At 46.9% G+C, this 18,126-nt stretch overlaps 1 protein-coding gene across 3 annotated transcripts in view; it reads left to right on the plus strand.

Moving 5' to 3' along the window:
• The window catches only part of CSMD2 (CUB and Sushi multiple domains 2), a 248,594-nt gene that overhangs the window by 183,893 nt on the left and 46,575 nt on the right, over positions 1-18,126 (plus strand). For all 3 annotated transcript variants that reach the window (XM_036396894.2, XM_054517183.1, XM_054517184.1), the window contains 10 exons: positions 1,701-1,839; positions 2,717-2,904; positions 5,194-5,388; positions 6,154-6,270; positions 7,455-7,568; positions 7,715-7,810; positions 10,550-10,753; positions 12,132-12,256; positions 15,377-15,473; positions 17,204-17,308. In XM_036396894.2, the coding sequence (XP_036252787.1) occupies positions 1,701-1,839; positions 2,717-2,904; positions 5,194-5,388; positions 6,154-6,270; positions 7,455-7,568; positions 7,715-7,810; positions 10,550-10,753; positions 12,132-12,256; positions 15,377-15,473; positions 17,204-17,308 (1,380 nt within the window). The remainder of the gene's footprint in view (positions 1-1,700; positions 1,840-2,716; positions 2,905-5,193; positions 5,389-6,153; positions 6,271-7,454; positions 7,569-7,714; positions 7,811-10,549; positions 10,754-12,131; positions 12,257-15,376; positions 15,474-17,203; positions 17,309-18,126) is intronic.

Here is an 18,126-nt window from a genome sequence, read left to right on the forward strand (position 1 = left end):
TTATCAAGGCCCAAAGGGCAATTCCACGTGCTCACTCCTTCATGGAAAACGTTTCCAAGATTTATCCCATCATTTTTGTCCCACCCCAGCTCATTTCCCTCTCTGTGAGCTGCTCTCAGACCCCCCCACAGGCTGTGCTCTCCTTGCTCTCATCCCATCCCAAACGTGGGAGGCTTGGTGGTCCTTCCAAGGTATTTCTGGGGGACTTTCAGCCAAATTTTCTATATCTGTGCTGTGGTTTCCTGGTGTGTCCCAGAAGGATAACATTTCTCCATTTTTAGACTTGAAAAAGCTCTCTAATCCCTACTATGGCATTTCTAGACCAGCCCCACTGGGTTTTACCTGATATTTTTCTTTCTCAAAGCCCAAAGGGCAATTCCACATGCTCACTCCTTCATGGAAAACGTTTCCAAGATTTATCCCATCATTTTTGTCCCATCCCAGCTCATTTCCCACTCTGTAGCTGCTCTCAGACCCTTCCTTTCACCCCAAATACGTGAGGGCCGATCTGGGAAATCTCAGAGCCCTCACAAGGAGCCTGCATAAAAAACTGACAGGAAAAATATCAGTCATGTTTTGCCACAGTGAGAAACACGAGCAGGCACTTTCAGCCTTAAAAAAAAGCAATAATTGATTTTTCAATCAGCTTGGCATTTAATGTGCTGGGAAGTGGAGTAAACACCACGGAGCCATTTAGGCCCAGACGTGTTTTCACCTCGTTACAGGCGAGCAGGCCTTGACAGGGACTTCCATAAATGCAGCAGAAAAGTGGAATTTCTCCCTCTCTCTCCCCTCCTGGCTCCTCACTTATGGATTTTAGGAAGGTCCTGGTGGCATCCAGAGCTCTGTTTGTGGTGTTTGTCCCCTGTGGAATGGCAGAGCTCTCACCTGGCAGAGCCACCACAACCTCGTGGCACACAGTCAGCCTCAGGGGCACTTCCCACTAAAATACCCCAGGATTCTGTGCTATCTCAAACCCTCCTGTCTATCATATCTCCTTTATTTTAGTCCATTCCTGCTTCCCATTTGGTGCTTTGGAAGGCTGTGTGCTCCAAATTGTGAAAAACACCAGTCGCTTGTTTTTAAAATTTTAAAAGTTTAATAGTAATAAAATGGTTATAAAAAATATTGATACAATTAGAGTAATAATAATTTGGAAAAATTGAATTAGGACAATATGAGACAATAAATACAAAGAGTTGTGGACAGTCAGGGTACCTTTTTCTGGGAAGCACAAGCCCGAAAAAGGACCCACGTTAACAGAGGATTAACCCTTAAAAGCAACAGCCTGTTGCATATTCATACACCTCATCCATGATGCAGAAATTCCATTCAAACACAGGATTCTGTCTGGTCAATGTCAACTTCTTCCTCTGAATCCTGACAGAACCTTCGAGGTGGGAAGAAGTTCATTTCTTCTGATAATGGGGCAATAAATTCTTTTTCTCTGAAAGATTCAGGTGTCCTGTGGCTGCTATCTGGTGCAAGTCCTTTCTTCAAAAAAGTATCCTACATAGCATTGTTTCTATTTTAACATTTTTTATAACCTAAAACTATATTTAACACAGTACTTACTAGAACTAATACAGCATCACTTTCTAGCACAACACATCTAATATTCATTTGAATATTTGCAAAAAGCCAGTCATAAGATGCATGCATTTTTCACAAAAGGCTCACCCTTGGTGGTTTTCCTGCAGCTCCGTGTGGCGGGATCCTGACGGGCCCGGCTGGGGTGATCCTGTCCCCGCAGTACCCAGAGCCATATCCCCCAGGGAAGGAGTGTGACTGGAAGCTGACAGTGTCCCCTGACTATGTCATTGCCCTGGTGTTCAACGTGTGAGTACACAAGGGGTTGGTGCCATGGCCCTGCGGAGGGGCCACATGGTTTGGTGCCATGGCCACAGAGAGGGGAGGGATGATCTGGGTGTGGAGGTCTGAACTCTGCAAAGGAACCAACCCAAAGCTGATGGAGCTGTCCCATGCCCCTGGACAATCTGTTCCCAGACTTTTTTTGGAGGGGAGATGCTCATATTCCAGCTGCAGCTCGTCTTTGATAGACAGAACATTGTCACAGTCGCATTTTCTGGAAAAATCCCCTTGCCCAGGATTCTTCTCCTGGGAAGCTGAGAAGCCTCAGAGAAAAAGGAAAACAATTCTTATCTCATTTGCTTCTCCTCTGTTTTGCTCCTTTGGAATGTGTTTGGAGATTGTTTACCCACAGGTGATTGTTTCATTGGTTTCTGCTGTGGGTTGTTTTCACTTTTTGGCCAATTGGGGCCAAGCTGTGTCAGGGCTCTGGAAAGAGTCAGGAGTTTTCATTATTATCTCTTTAGCCTTCTATATTCTTTAGTATAGTTTAGTATAGCATTCTTTAATATAATACAGTATCATAAAATAATAAATGAGCCTTCTGAGAACATGGAGTCAGATTCATCACTCCTTCCTGCCACGGGGCACCCCACAAATACAACAGGACATGATGTGGCACAGCCCAGGAATCCCTGCAGCAGCTCCAGCTCAGGTTCTGTCTCTTGACTCCATCCCCACTCCGGGGTTCCTCACACATGAATGGAGGCAGGAATTTCCTCTGCCTGGCAGGATTTTGGAGCAGGAGCAGCCAATCCCTGCCCTGGGCTTCCGCATCCCAGGACCTCAACTCGGAATTCTCCAGCGACGTGTCCTGACCCCAAGCTCTCCTCCTTTGCTTTTGCAGCTTCAGCCTGGAGCCTGGCTATGATTTCCTGCACATCTACGACGGGCCTGACTCCCTGAGCCCCCTGATTGGGAGTTTTTATGGCTCCCAGCTCCCCGAGAGGATCGAGAGCAGCAGCAACAGCCTTTTCCTGGCGTTCCGGAGCGACGCCTCCGTCAGCAACGCCGGCTTCGTCATCGAGTACACAGGTGAGGGCTGGGGGCTCAGGAGCTCCCTGGGGCTTTCCCTCTGCTTATTCCCAGATTATTCCGCCCCTTTGGAGCAAGTGGAGAGGCTTGAGACGTTGTAGAAAACTTCCAGGGGGAATTCTGGTGTTTTGGCACCCCCGAAGCAGAGGGTGGAGAAAGGAAGGAAGAAAGTTCCTCTTACCCAAAGCAGTGGGAGGAGAGAGGGAGGTGAAGAGGAATGGAGTGAAACAGGAAAAGAGGAAAAGCGATGCCCAAAGTGTCCAACATTTGTGCATCAAGACCCCACCAGCAGCTCCCTGGGGCTTTCCCTCTGCTTATTCCCAGATTATTCCGCCTCTTTGGAACAAGTGGAGAGGCTCTTGATGCTGTGGAAAACTCCAGGGAGTTTTCTGGTGTTTTTACAACCCCAAAGCAGAGGGTGAAGAAAAGAAGGAAGAGAGCTCCTCTTGCCCAAAGCAGTGGGAGGAGAGAGGGAGGTGAAGAGGAATGAAAAAGGAAGAGGAAAAGTGATGCTCAAAAGTGTCCAGAATTTGTGCCTCAAGACCCCACCAGCAGCTCCCTGGGGCTCTCCCTCTGCTTATTCCCAGATTATTCCAGCTCTTTGGAGCAAGTGGAGAGGCTCTAGATGCTGTGGAGTTTTCAGGGGGAATCCCAGGTGGAATTCCAGTCTTTTGGCACCCACAAAGCAGAGGGAAAAGGAGGGAGAGTCCATCTCACCCAAAGCAGTGGGAGGAGAAAGGGAGGTGAAGAGGAAAGGAGTGAAACAGGAAAAGAGGAAAAGTGGTGCTCAAAGTGTCCAAAATTTGTGCATCAAGACCCCACAGAGCCAGGAGAAGCCAGGATTTCAGGATTTAAAGGCTGAGGACACAAATGTGTGATGGGCAGGGGGGGTTGACCAGTCTGTGGCTCCCAAAACAGGGAATTGGTGCTCTGGGGAAAAAAAAAAAAAAATTCCCATCTTTTTGTGCCCCATTCATTTGGATCCCCTGGTGCAGCTGCTGTGGACAGGAAACCATGGGATCATCTGATTTTTTATGCAGAGAAGCAAAAGCAAAACCTGTGGGTTTTACAGTTTCCTGTTTCTCCTTCCACACCTTCCCCAAAATCTGAGAGCCCCTGATTTCATGCTTAAGCACACTTGAATTGTTCCCTGAGCCACTGCTCTCAGAAAAGCCCTTGTCTTTAATGAGCAATTTCCAAATTACAAAAGAGCAGGATTAATCAAAGCCTCTAATTATATTGCAAGCAGGAAAAAATAATAAAGAAAAACCTCAAAAAAAGCTGTTAGAAGAAGAAGAAGAAGAAGGAAAGAAATATCTAAGTCCTGACAGCTCTGTAATGTTCCCTGGAATTTTTATGTGGAAATGGGATTTTAAACTCTGCAGGGCAGAGAGTTTTTCCATCTCTACCTGCCAGGAGGGTGGAGCAAGGTGGGGTTTGGCCTCTGCTCCCAGGGAACAGGGTCAGGATGAGAGGGAACAGCCTCAAGTTGTGCCAGGAGAGGCTCCGGTTGGATATGAGCAGGAATCTCTGCATGGAAAAGGTGTCAGGCCTTGGAAGGGGAGGAATCCCCACCCCTGGAGGTGTCCAAGGAATAAATGAAAGAATCCCAGACTGGTTTGGGGTTGGAAAGGACCTTAAAACCCATCCATAGGCAGGGACACTTCCACCATCCCAGACTGCTCCCAGTTCCATCCAGCCTGGCCTTGGACCCTTCCAGGGATGGGGAATCCAGGATTTCTCTGTGTCAGGACCTCCCCATGTCAAATATGATTTGTCCTTGCGGCACTCAGTGCTCTGGGTTGGTGACAAGGTGGGCATGGGTCACAGCTTGGACTCGAGGATCCTGAAGGGATTTTCCAGCCTCAGCAATGCTGGGATTGTGTGAAATGAAGGTTTTGGTTTGGATTGTGCATCAAGACCCCACTGAGCCCAGGAGAAGCCAGGGTTCCAGGATTCAAAGGCTGAGGATACAGATGTGTGATGGGCAGTGTCTGTGGCTCCCAAAACAGGGAGGTTGGATTTTGGGTGCCTGTGTGGGAACTGGAACCTCCCTTCTCCCAGGGGAGGGCCTGGAGCAGCCAGAATCCAAACCAAATCCCAAATCCACACCCTGCCAACGGTGCCAGTCCTTGTGAAAATCCCACATATTCCCAGGTGAAAAAAAAACAAAACTAAAAAAACTCCCATTTCACTGATCAAAACAGCAGAGGAATAAAAATCCTGGGAATTTAATTTTTTCTAATTTTTTTTTAATACTTTTTAAAAATTTCATCTCTTTCCCTGCAGAGAACCCCCGGGAGTCCTGCTTTGACCCAGGGTCCATCAAGAATGGCACCAGGGTGGGCACAGACCTGAAGCTGGGTTCCACCATCACCTTCTACTGTGATGGGGGCTACAACATTGAGGGGGGCCCCACCCTCACCTGTGTCATGGGAGGGGATGGGAAACCCACCTGGAACAAGCCACGCCCCACCTGTACAGGTAAATCCCACGGGAAAGGGGCTGGGGGCAGGATCTGCCCAGAGCTGGAGCCCTCAATGCATCCCCCATGGAAAACTGGGGCTTAATTCAGAGGGGTTTTCTCAGTTTTTCCATAATCTTTTTAGGGGTTTTACCAGGAATTAGTTTTCATTGTTTTTCAGGGGTTTAGCAGCTTTTTATTTAACAGGAAGAGCTGATTTCTGGGGGTTTTCTTGAGGGTTTTTTTGGAGACAGACAGGAAACTGGACGTGGCTGATCCAGTGCCTGGCACAGGGCAGGAATCAGGAATCCACTTAAACCCTGGCTAAACCTGATCCTTGCTAATCCAAACCCTCAGTCTTGGGTGTTGCTGAGCAGGAGCAGAGCTCAGTGACAAAACAAGGGGTTTTTCCTTAGGGTTTCTCTGTGGTCTTTTTGTTTTCTTTTCTGACTTCATGGTTTGCAGTCAGACCCGTGCTGAGAAGGGGATCAAGAGGCAGCTGATGGGGGGAAGGAGTGAAATCCCTAATTTGGGAAGGCTCTGTCAGGGAAAACTGAGGGAAAGGTGGCAAAAGGAGCTCATGCCCAGCTGTGAGGTGGGGAACAGTGCAAATCTCGCATTAATTAGCGGTTTGATAATTCCACGTGGAGCCAGCACAAAGTCAGGGTGGGATAAACCTGATTTTTTTCAATGAGACCTTTCAGGGAGCCGCACCTGGAGCAGGGAGTGGTGGCTGGGGACATTTCCAGGCTCCAGGGGTGCTCCATGATCCTTTTCCCTTGCAGCTCCCTGTGGAGGGCAGTACACAGGCTCAGATGGAGTCGTCCTGTCCCCAAATTATCCCCAAAACTACACCAGTGGCCAGGTGTGCCTGTACTCCATCGTCGTGCCCAAGGACTATGGTACCATGCTTGGAATTTTTATGGGATTCTCTTCTTATTTGCTGGGTTTTTAATGATAATTTTTATAAGTTCATCCAGAACTGGAGATAAGGCAGATGGGAGAGTAGCAAGAGGTGCTGTTGGGTGCTCTTTGTGCTGGAGTCAGAGAAAATTCTGGATTTGTCCAATTTTGTCCATTACAGCTAATCAATAATTACTGTTCCTCAGTGGAATTCTGCACCTCGTGTTCCCTAGGCAGGGAAAGGGGATGAGTCACAGAAAATTCCCAGTGGGCTGGGAATCAGTGGGAAAATGTTGTCTTAATGAATCCAGGGAAAGCTGGTGCTGCCTCTGGAATTTGGGGATAAATAAAGGGCTCCCATTTTTCCAGGCTGTCACTCCCTGCCTGGAATAAAGGCAGCTGAAACACAGGACAGAGGCTGTGCTGGGAAAACAGATCCCAGTTTGGAATGCTGGGAATCCTGGGGGTGCTGGGCAGGGCCAGGGGTTGGGCTGGATGGTCCTTGGGGTCTGATTCAGCTCAGGGGGTTCTGGGGTTCCAAGAAAATGCCTTGGCCCCATGGCCTGGCTGTGCAGGGCGGTGTAGGGACAGCAGTGGGATGGCAGTGGGGTCATCAGTGGGGACAGCAGTGGGATGGCAGTGGGGTCATCAGTGGGGTGATAGTGGGGACAGCAATGTGGGAGCAGCAGTGTGATGATGCTGTGGACAGTAGTGTGGTGACACTGGGGACAGCAGTGAGACAGCAGTGTGGTGACATTGGGGACAGCAGCATGGTGATGCTGGAGACAGCAGTGGGATGGCAGTGTGGTGGCACTGGGGACAGCAGTGTGGGGACAGCAGTGGTGACACTGGGGACAGTAGCGTGATGATGCTGGGGACAGCAGTGTGATGACATCAGGGACAGCAGTGGGATGGCAGTGTGATGACACTGGGGGCAGCAGTGTGGTGGCACTGGGGGCAGCAGTGTGGTGGCAGTGGGGACAGCAATATGGGGACAGCAGTGTGGCGATGCTGGGGACAGCAGTGGCATGGCAGCATGGTGGCACTGGGGACAGCAACATGGTGATGCTGGGGACAGCAGCGTGGTGGCACTGGGGACAGCAGCGTGGTGGCACTGGGGACAGCAGGGTGGCGATGCTGGGGACAGCAGTGGCCGGTGCCAGCCCTGTCCCTGTCCCCACAGTGCTCTTCGGGCAGTTTGCCTTTTTCCAGACGGCGCTCAATGACGTGGTGGAGGTGCACGATGGCCCCACAGAGCACTCACGGCTGCTCAGCTCCCTCTCAGGCTCTCACTCAGGTAGGGAGCTGCTCCCTGTCCCTGTCCCTGTCCCTGTCCCCTGTCCCTGCTGGGGACAGCAGCTTTGGCACAGCTGACACCCAACCCCTGCTCCCTGTGGCTCATTCCTTCACCTCTCTCTCCCGTTTTCCCTCCTCCCCATCCAGGGGAATCTTTGCCATTGGCCACCACCAACCAGATCCTGATCAAATTCAGCTCCAAGGGTCAATCCACAGCCAAAGGCTTTCATTTTGTCTACCAAGGTGAGTTCAGGTGTGTTCTGGAAGTGTCCTCGGGTCTCTCCCAGGGGTGTCCTGAGTGTCCTGAGCTGCTTTTGGAGTCTGGGGGTTCTGAGCAGGGAATATCACAGGGAATTAGGATTCCTTTGGGAGCAGAGCTCTGGCAGGGCTGGCTGGCTGCTGTGGGTACTTTGTATTCTGCCCTTGCATTCCCACTCAGCCTGAACCCTGCACATCCCAGGATTACCATCAGCCCCATCCCGGCGTCGTGCCCAGAGTCACATAGGGAATTTGGAGATTTATCCCACAGCAATTCTTCCCAGTGGCATTTTTAGCACTTTTGCTGGGTGTAAGCAGCTGAAATCCCGTCTGGCAGCTCGGAAATCCTCCCTCTGTGCCGTGTCACAGGCTCGGGGCTGTCACACTCCTGCCCCTTGATCCTTTCAGTAACAGCTTTGTGCTGCACTGGGCGAGAACAACTCGGGGATTTTATGGGAGTAAATAGCAAATGATGCATGGAACAGTGGGAAAGCAGAAGGGATTTCTCACCCACGTGCTCCCTGGAGTTATCTGTGGGAACATCCAGGCTTTTGCTGCAAAGAGGGGACAGACACTGGCACGACCTGAGCCTTCTCCAGGGGTGAAGCAAAGCATGGTTGGGATTTTGGAGTAGTTAAAGATCTGTTCTCTTGAATTCCTGCCTAATGAGTGTGAAACAGCCGTGGTTGTGATTGTAATCTTCAAAGAGCTCGGCAGAACAAAGGTTTTGATGAAACCAGGGAAGGTTTCCTCCTCCCTCCTGCAAGAGCTGCATGGGAAGCAAGGGGAAAAGGGCGATCCTGATTTGGATCTGCCTGGCCAGACTCTAATTAGCTAAACACTCATAAATTTAAAGCAACTCAGAGGAACATATTAATTGACTTCTTCCTTGGCAATAGACCTGGTTTTTTTTGATGAGTTTTTCTCCTCGCTTATCTGCCAGATTCATTCCTGTCTTTGACTGTAATTCCCAGTATTTGACAGGAATATGAACAATTTCAGCACCATCACAACTTAAATCCCCCTTTTCTTTCTTTTCCAAAGAAGATTTTTTTTCCCAATTGCTGTTCCTTCATGGCCATGAGGCCCAGGGAGCTGAGGAACCCAAAGGCTCCTGCGTCGGGTGACAAAACAATTTTTTTGGGAAACCACTGGCAAATCCTTTGGTTCCCCTGGGGGAAAACAACCTTTTGGTGCTGGGGAGGTTCTCTGGAGGGAGAACTGGGTGGATGGGGGGGGTTCTGGATGTCCCAGCTGCTTTTATTTCAGGTATAGAATCATTAAATCATTAAGGTTGGAGAAAACCTCCAAGATCTTCAAGTCCAACCTTCATCCAGGTGCCCCCATGCCCACCCAGCTGTGTCACCAAGTGCCTCCTCCACTTGGTCTGGCATGGAGCCACTTGAACTCAGATCACTTGAGCTGGCAGAACTGGGAGTGAAATGTTCTTTTTTTCTCTTCTCAGTGGTCATTCTTGGGTTCAGCCCACCTTTGGGGTTTAGGTGCTTTGGGATTTAGGAATGATCAGTCAATGGTCATGCTTGGATGCAGACATTCTTTAGGATTTAGACACTTAGGGATTTAGGAGTAATCATTCAATGGTCATGCCTGGATTAAGCCAGTCTTTAGGATTTAGGTATAATCAGTCAATGGTCATGATTGGATTTGACCAGTTTTTGGGATTTAGATACAATCAGTCAATGGTCATGCTTGGATTAAGCCAATCTTTGGGATTTAAATAAAATCAGGCTGTGGTTATGCTTGGATTCATCCTCTGTGATTTAGATACTTTGGGGGTTTAGATACAATCAGTAAATGGCCAAGTTTGGATTTAGCTCCTCCTTGGGATTTAGATACTTTGGGGTTTAAGTACAATCAGTTAATGGTCATGGATTCAGCCTCTCTTTGGGGTTTAAATACTTTGGGGTTTAGGTACAATCAGCCAATGGTCATGTTTGGATCAGCCCCAATACTTTAGATTTTTAGGCACAATCAATCAATGGGCCAAGTTTAGATTCAGCTCCTCCTTGGGATTCAGGTATAATCAATCAGTGGTCGTGTTTGGATTCAGCCTCTCCTTGGGGTTTAGATACTTTGGAATTTAAGTACAATCACTCAATGGCCAAGTTTGGATTCAGCCCTTCCTTTGGATTTAGATACTTTGGGATTTAGGTACAATCAGTCGATCATGTTTGGATTCAACCCTGATACTTCAGGTTTTTTTTAGATACAATCAATCAATGGTCAAGTTTGCATTCAACCCCTCCTTGAGGTTTAGGTACAATCAGTCAGTGCTCATGTTTGGATTCAACCCCACCTTGGGGTTTAGGTACAATCAGTCAATGGTCAAGTTTGAATTCAGGCATTCCTTTGGATTTGATACTTTAGGGTTTAGGTACAATCAGTCAGTGGTCATGTTTGGATTCAGCCCCTCCTTGGAGTTTAGATACTTTGGGGTTTAGGTACAATCAGTCAATGGCCAAGTTTGGATTCAGCCATTCCTTTGGATTTGGATACTTTAGGGTATGACAGTCAGTCAATGGTCATGTTTGGATTCAACCCTGACACTTCAGGCTTTTAGGTACAACCACTCAACAGCCAAGTCTGCCCCCAGCACCTCGCGGCATTCAGATACTCAGGAATTCCTGTGTAAAACTGACAAACCCTCACTCCAGCAGCTCCCTGCCAGCACTAACCCTGTTGTGTGCCTCCCCTCTGTGGCAGCCGTGCCCCGCACCAGCGCCACGCAGTGCAGCTCGGTGCCGGAGCCGCGGCACGGCCGGCGCCTGGGCAGCGACTTCGCCGTGGGCGCCCTGGTGCGCTTCGAGTGCAGCCCCGGATACGGCCTCAGAGGCTCCCCTGCCATCCAGTGCCTGGCCATGCCCGGGGCCCTGGCTCAGTGGAACTCCTCCGTCCCCACCTGCGTGGGTAAGTGCCACCTTGATTTTCTTAAGGTTTTTCCGAGCTTTCTGATGTTTGCGTTCTTATCGCGCGCTTTATGTGAATAACTTATTGTTTTGTGTTCTTTCATGGAGGAGGAGGGATCTGATGGGCTGTTGGTGTGTCCGGTGTCACTGGAGAGGTGGCATTGTCACCCTCCAATCCACTCTCACCTTTGGAAACCTATAAATGTTAGAGTCAGAAATTAAAAGCTCTCTTTTTACCTTGAAAAGAGCAGCGTGTCCGTGGAGTTTTATTTCATGGCCTGTAGCCACAGGCAGGTGGCACTGGGGGAGGTGGGAACAGCGTGGGTGGCACTGGGAAAGTCACTGGGAGTGGTGCCACTCTCTGGGTTGTCCTGAAAGGGGACAGGGGTTGGATGTTGGTGGGTCTCTTCCAGCCTGTGGGAAAATCAACAGCAAAACAAAGCACTAATGAATTGAAATGTAGATGTAAATGAATGAAATGTAAAAAACTTCCAGCCCAGGGTGTTCTGTGAGAAAAATCAAGAGCAAAACAAAGCACTAATGAATTGAAATGTAAATGAATGAAATGTTAAAAACTTCTTTAGAACCTCTCGTGGTTCTGTCCAGAAAGGTTGTGGCTGTCCCATCCTTGCACTAATGAATTGAAATGTAAATGTAAATGAATGAAATGTAAAAAACTTCCAGCCTAGGGTGTTCTGTGGGAAAAAATCAAGAGCAAAACAAAGCACTAATGAATTGAAATGTAAATGTAAATTCATTAAATATAACAAACTTCTTTAAAACCTCCTGCGGTTCTGTCCAGAAAGGTTATGACTGTCCCATCCTTGCACTAATGAATTGAAATGTAAATGTAAATGAATGAAATATAAAAAACTTCTTTAAAACCTCCTGTGGCTCTGTCCAGAAAAGCTCTGGCTGTCCCATCCTTGGAAGTGTCCAAGGCCAGGTTGGACAGGGATTGGAGCGACCTGGGACAGTTGGAGGTGTCTGGGTGAAAGGATTTGGTGATCTTTAAGGTTCCTTCCCACCCAAACTCTTCCATGGTTGTCTGATAAAATACAAAGCCCAGCCTGGCTCTGAATAAGAACAGTTTAACCCCAAATTCCAGGGAATTGACATTTTTGATCCAATACTCTTGTGAGATCTGGGACAGCATCTCAAATAAATCTGATCTGGCTGAAAGCTGCTTTCACCTCCTCTGAAGGAGAGCAGCTCCTGAAGATCATCCACACCCAAGGAATGTGCCAAAAGTTGCACGAAAAAAAGTTACTGGGAAAAGGATTATTCCTACAAATCCCATCCTTAAATCACAACCATCTCTTGATTTCTTGTCATTTTCACGATGTTTTTAGCAAAACCTTGTGCTTTCCTCATGGCAGTGCCCTGCGGGGGGAATCTGACAGAGAGGAAAGGAACCATCCTGTCCCCAGGCTTCCCTGAGCCCTACCTGAACAGCCTCAACTGCGTGTGGAAGATCACAGTGCCCGAGGGAGCAGGGATTCAGGTACAGCCAGGACGGACGGGAGGACACTCAGGGTGTGCTGCTCTCAAAGAAGCCACGTGATGGGAAAATGCTGCTCCTCAGGGATGGATTGATGTGGAATTCTCTGGAATCAGGCATTCATTTACTGCCAGGATGAGGCAGGGACTCGTTGGTGATGTTTGTTGTGATGATCTTTGCAGGGGTCTGAGGATGAGGGAAGAGACGAGGATCTGACTCCGTGTTTCAGAAGGCTGATTTATTATTTTATTATATATATTATATTATATTATATTATATTATATTATATTATATTATATTATATTATATTATATTATACTATATTATTATTATTATATTATATTATATTACTATACTAAAAGAATAGAAGGAAGGATTTCATCAGAAGGCTGGCTAAGAACAGAAAAAGAAGGAATTAATAACAAAAACTTGAGTCTGGGACAGAGAGTCTGAGCCAGCTGGGCTGTGATTGGCCATTAATTAGAAACAACCACATGAGACCAATCCCAGATGCACCTGATGCATCCCACAGCAGCAGATAACCATTGGTTACATTTTGTTCCTGAGGCCTCTCAGCTTCTCAGGAGAAAAGAAACCCTAAGGAAAGGATTTTTCATAAAATATCATGGCTCCAGTTTGTGACCAGGCAAGGAGAGCTGTGCCAGGTTGGATTTAGGGAAAGGTTCTTCTTCCCCCAGAGGGTGCAGGCACTGCCCAGGCTCCCCAGGGCATGGGCACAGCCCTGAGGCTGCCAGAGCTCCAGAAGCAGTGCCAGGGAGGCACAGGGTGGGATCTGGGGAAGAGCAGGACGTGGTGCCTCAGTGTGACCCTTACTCTGGCACAAAAGAGGGAGAATCTGCGTTCAATTTTAGTTTTTTACTATGATTGTCCAGGGAGGCTGTGGACGCTCCAAGCCTGGAAGTGTCCAAGGCCTGGTTGAGCAGGGCTTCCAACCTGTTCCACTTTTGGATAGTGGGAGATGTCCCTGCCCACAGCAGAGATTTTGGAACAAGATGAGCTTTAAAACCCATCCCAAACCCTTAAAATTCTTTGATCCCACATTTTTGGGGCCCCCAGCAGCGCTGAGTTCTGCACTTCACGTGTCACCAGGATCTGCTGTCACCTGGTCACGACCCATCAGCTTCCCTGGGACTTCCAGAGGGGGGGAAAAACCCTTGGAGAAAGGTTTTGGCTTTTCAGGACCTGAAACAGCTGCAGGGAGGGGTCCCAGGGCAGCCCCCGGGGAGGGAATGACCACGGAGCTGGAGCTGGAGCTGGATCCATCCTGGCTCCGCTTCCTTTGGGTTCTCCATTATTAGATCTTAATTCCAGCATCACTTTACCCCCTTTTTGCACAACAATTAAAGGTTAAACAACTGTAAATCAGGGAAGGAGGTGAAATTGAAGCTTTCTTGGTGGCAGCACTCAGGAGCAGGATTTTTATGTAATCAGGGTAGAAGCTGGCACTTCTGCCATGAATTATTCATTCGCGGAGCAAACCTTCCTGAGTGAATTAATTTATACACGTGGCAGTAAATAGATGCAGATCCCTTGTGAATCCACATGTCAGACTAGAATTAGGACCTTAAAAATGTTTATTCCGTTAAGCTGGAGGACGGGGGGAGAGAGAGGAGAATAAATAATTTAGGCGGTGTAAGAGCAAACAAAACGCTCATTCTCACTCCACTTCCAATAATGTAAATCACAATAGGGGTGTAATGAGGCAGGAAAAAAAGGGAAAAAAGGGTCAGCGATGGCTCCGTGGGGGTCACTGAGATTCCTGCTGGGTGAACTCCGCTCACTTTCTGCTAAAAAAAATATTTGGGAGGAACTTTACAGCCGGTTTTATTACCCGGAGTAAATCGAGGAGGAAATGGGTTTCAGTGGCTGAAGTGGGGGGGATTGGTTTTGGTTTTATTATTTATTTATTTTATTTGATTTTGGTTTTATTACTTATTTTCAAGCGGGGGGTTTTGATTTGATGCGCAGCAAGGCAGAGGTAAGTGGGGAATTGGGGTGGATGAGGAAATCAGGGAATAAGATTTGGGGAGAAAGGGAGAGGGTTCACACGTGTGTAGTCAAAATTTGAGGGCAGTGAAGTCTCCTCACTGCTCATTTTTCCCAATTTTCCAGCACTCTCCTTGTTTGGAGCCAAGCTGTACAACTCATTTATGCTCCTGATTTATCTCTAAGACTCCTTTTGGATTTGTCTTTTTTTTTTTTTTTTTTGCCTGCCAGTTTAATTTGAGATACCCAATGTTGGAAAATCTCATCCAGACCTTCCAGATCAAATCTGAGTTTTCCCCAAAACAGGTGGTTTTTACTCAGATTTTCTGCCTCACCCTCACCCCATTCACCAAACTTGGGTTTTTAATGGGACACTGAAGGCTTTGAACCATCAGCATTTAGGATTTAGGCAAAATACCTGTTAATGGCAAACAAAGCTGTGCAATTCCTTGGAGATCCTCACTCAAGCACGAGCGGCTTTTCGGTATAAATGCAGATTTCTCAGCTCTGCTTTTCGGTATAAATGCAGATTTCTCAGCTCTCCCAATGTTTCTCATCCAAGGATTTGTGTTTATGTTCCAACTAATGGAGCCAAGTGACTTCCTAAGGCCTCCAAACCTTGTGGGGCATGGCAGGGAAAGGTGAAATCTGAAAATGCACTCGAGTGATCCCATTAAATGCTGAGGAACAAGGCTGGCACTCGATTGGATTTTTAAAATCCTGTTGTTTAAATGTGAGGCGTTTTTTGGGTTTATTTTATCACCGGGTTGCTGCTGGTTGCTCTCATTTGAAAGGGCTCAAAGTCTTCAGGGATTTCTCCAAACAGGGAGGAAAAAAGGCTGGGATTCTCAGCAGCTGAAAATGAGCTGGGCAGTTCCAGGAGCTCTGGAGCAGCAGCAGAAAACAACATTTCTGTTTAGAAGTTTGGGGGGAAAAATAGCTGGAAAATCCCAGTGGGAATGGTCAAAGGCAGGAGTCTCCAAGTTTTGCCCGTGCTGAACGCCCAGAGTGTGTAAACTCAATTAGTGACCCTTTAATTGCTGTTAATTTGATTTATTCCCATTATTTGAGGGATTGTGCCGTTAATTTTGTCCTTTGCTTTGTTTCTCTCTGCAGATCCAGGTGATCAGTTTTGTCACAGAGCAGAACTGGGATTCCCTGGAAGTGTTTGATGGAGGAGACAACACAGCCACCATGCTGGGGAGCTTCTCTGGTACGTGGCCCTCGAGCCCATCAGTCCCTGCCTCGTCTTATTCACCTCACAAAATTAAACTTAAAAAAGCATCCAAAGCCAGGAATAGATTTCAAGGGAATCATGTGCTCTGTTGGGTTGGGAATTTCAGCTCCCGTCTGCCTGTGGGAAGGGTTGAGAGGGAGCCTTAAACACCTAAAAGCAGTGGGGTTTTATTCCTGGAAATGGTAATTCCCTCAGCTCTGCTGGGATGTGAGGCCACCACACCTGGCAGGGTGACCTGACCTTGATGTCCCCCAGAATGGGTGAAGGGCTGCAAAACAAACTCTTATTTTTCCTTGGGATTTTTGTATTTCCTTTGGAATCCTTTGTGTTTTTCCTTGAATTGTGGCTTTTAGCGGAGCAGGGAGCATCCAAGCTCCAGGAGCTTTGAGAAGCTTTCAAATTCAGCACCACTGGCAGAACAATGGCCCAAAACCTCATTTATTTAACAAATGTGCCCAAAATGCCCTGAGCTGGGCAGGAGAAGGGTCTGGGATGGAGCTGCAGCAGCTTCCAGGGGATGAAGGAATCCCGAATTTTCCCGAATTTTCCCATCCCTTGGTGTTTTTGGTCTGACGGTGGCCAAGCTCCACGGGCTGAAATCCAGGAGCAGCCCCTGGAAAAGCCCTGGGTATTTCTCAATTGGCCTGGTTGGAAAGAACCTGATCAAAACCAAGAGGAGCTCGTTAAGTTGAAAGGACTTAAGGACTTTGTGTTGTCAGCAAATCTCCCAGGAGGGGGAGAGAGAGATCCTCTCTGTGAAAAACGTCAATCACTTATTTTTAACATTTTAAAAGTTTAATAGTAAATGTAATATTAAATATTAAAATAATATTTTATATTATTATTTTATTAGAATATTTTACATATCACAATAAAACACATTGCATATAATATATAATATATAATATATAATGTATAATGTATAATATAGTATATTGTATATAGTATATATATTATATTATATAGTATATAGTATATAGTGTGTATAGTATATAGTATATAGTATATTATATATATTTTATATATTATATATTATATGTTATATATTAATAAATAATATATTTTATTATTATTTAAAATTTTATTTTAAAATAATAAAAATAGTAATAAAATGGTTATAAAAATAGTAATATAATTAGAGTAATAATAATTTGGACAATTTGAATTAAGACAATATGAGACAATAAAAACAAGAGTTACGGACAGTCCAGTCTGGGCAAAACAAGCCCGAAAAAAGGACCCATGTTAACAGAGGATTAACCCTTAAAAACAACAGCCTGTTGCATATTCATACACCTCATTCATGATGCATCAATTCCATTCAAACACAGGATTCTGTCTGGGCAGTGTCAGCTTCTTCCTCCTAATCCTGACAGCATCTTCAAGCCTGAGCAAGGCAGGAAGAAGTTTGTATTTTCTGACAATGGAGCAATAAATTCTCTTTCTCTGAAGGGTTCAGGTGTCCTGTGGCTGCTATCTGGTGCAAGTCCTTTCTTTAAAAAAATATCTTACATAGCATCGTTTCTATTTTAACATTTTGTTATAACCTGAAACTATATTTAACACACTACTTAAGAGAATGAATACAGCATCACTTTCTAACACAACCCATACAACCTTCATTTGAATATTTGCCAAAAGCCAATCATCAAATAGGCATTTTTCACACTCTCTGCACTGCCTTTGTGCACCTCTTGTTTTGCCAGGAACCACAGTGCCCGCGCTGCTCAACAGCACTTCAAACCAGCTCTATCTGCATTTCTATTCCGACATCAGCGTCTCTGCTGCCGGCTTTCACCTGGAATACAAAAGTAAGAGCAGCTCCAGCCTTGATCCCGCAGCCCCTGCCAGATGGGGAGGCGCCTGCAGGGCTGGGGAAATGGGAGAAGGAGCTGCTGTGGCTCCCTGCTCTCAAGGAGGGAGTGATAAATAGAGAAAGGATGGAGCAGAGGGGTGGGGTGAGCCTGGTGGCAGCTTTTTGTGGCTGTGTGGTGGCACAGAGGGGTAAAAATCGGTGGGTGCAGAGCTGGGATCTGGGCTTGGGAAGTGCTGCTGGCCAGGGACCTCCAGCTCCTGGCATTCCCTGCTGGAACCAGCAGATCTGGACAGGTCCTCATCCCAAAAATCCTGGCTGGAAGGGTCCTCAGAGGTCATCCCCTGGGAGCTGATGAGGAAAGCAGGGTCAGAACGAGGATAAAACTCAATTTGAACATTTTGATGGAGCCTGAGCTTGGAAAAACTGCAGGGATGGAGCTGCACAAACAGCCTGGGCAGCCTCTGCTCACAGCTGAGGGCTGAACTCCGTGTTACCACCGTTATCAGTGTTATCAATCGCTGTTATCAGTGTTACCAGTGTTATCAGGGTGGGGTTTCCTGCAGTGCTTTAGTGCAGAAAAAAAGTTTTCTGCAGTGTTTTAGTGGGTGCTGGGGATGTTCCCCTCCCTCACCTGCTGGATGTGTGTGACCGTGGTCACAAGGGTTTTCAGGATGATGAAGATTCGAGAATGTTGACTCCATGATCAGAAGGCTTGATTTATTATTTTATGATATATGTTACATAAAGACTATACTAAAAAGAAATAGAAAGGAAAAGGTTTCTTCAGAAGCCAGCTAAGCTAAGAATAGAATA

The sequence above is a fragment of the Molothrus ater genome, chromosome 24 (assembly GCF_012460135.2).
Source record: "Molothrus ater isolate BHLD 08-10-18 breed brown headed cowbird chromosome 24, BPBGC_Mater_1.1, whole genome shotgun sequence".
In the NCBI taxonomy this organism is placed as follows: domain Eukaryota; kingdom Metazoa; phylum Chordata; class Aves; order Passeriformes; family Icteridae; genus Molothrus; species Molothrus ater.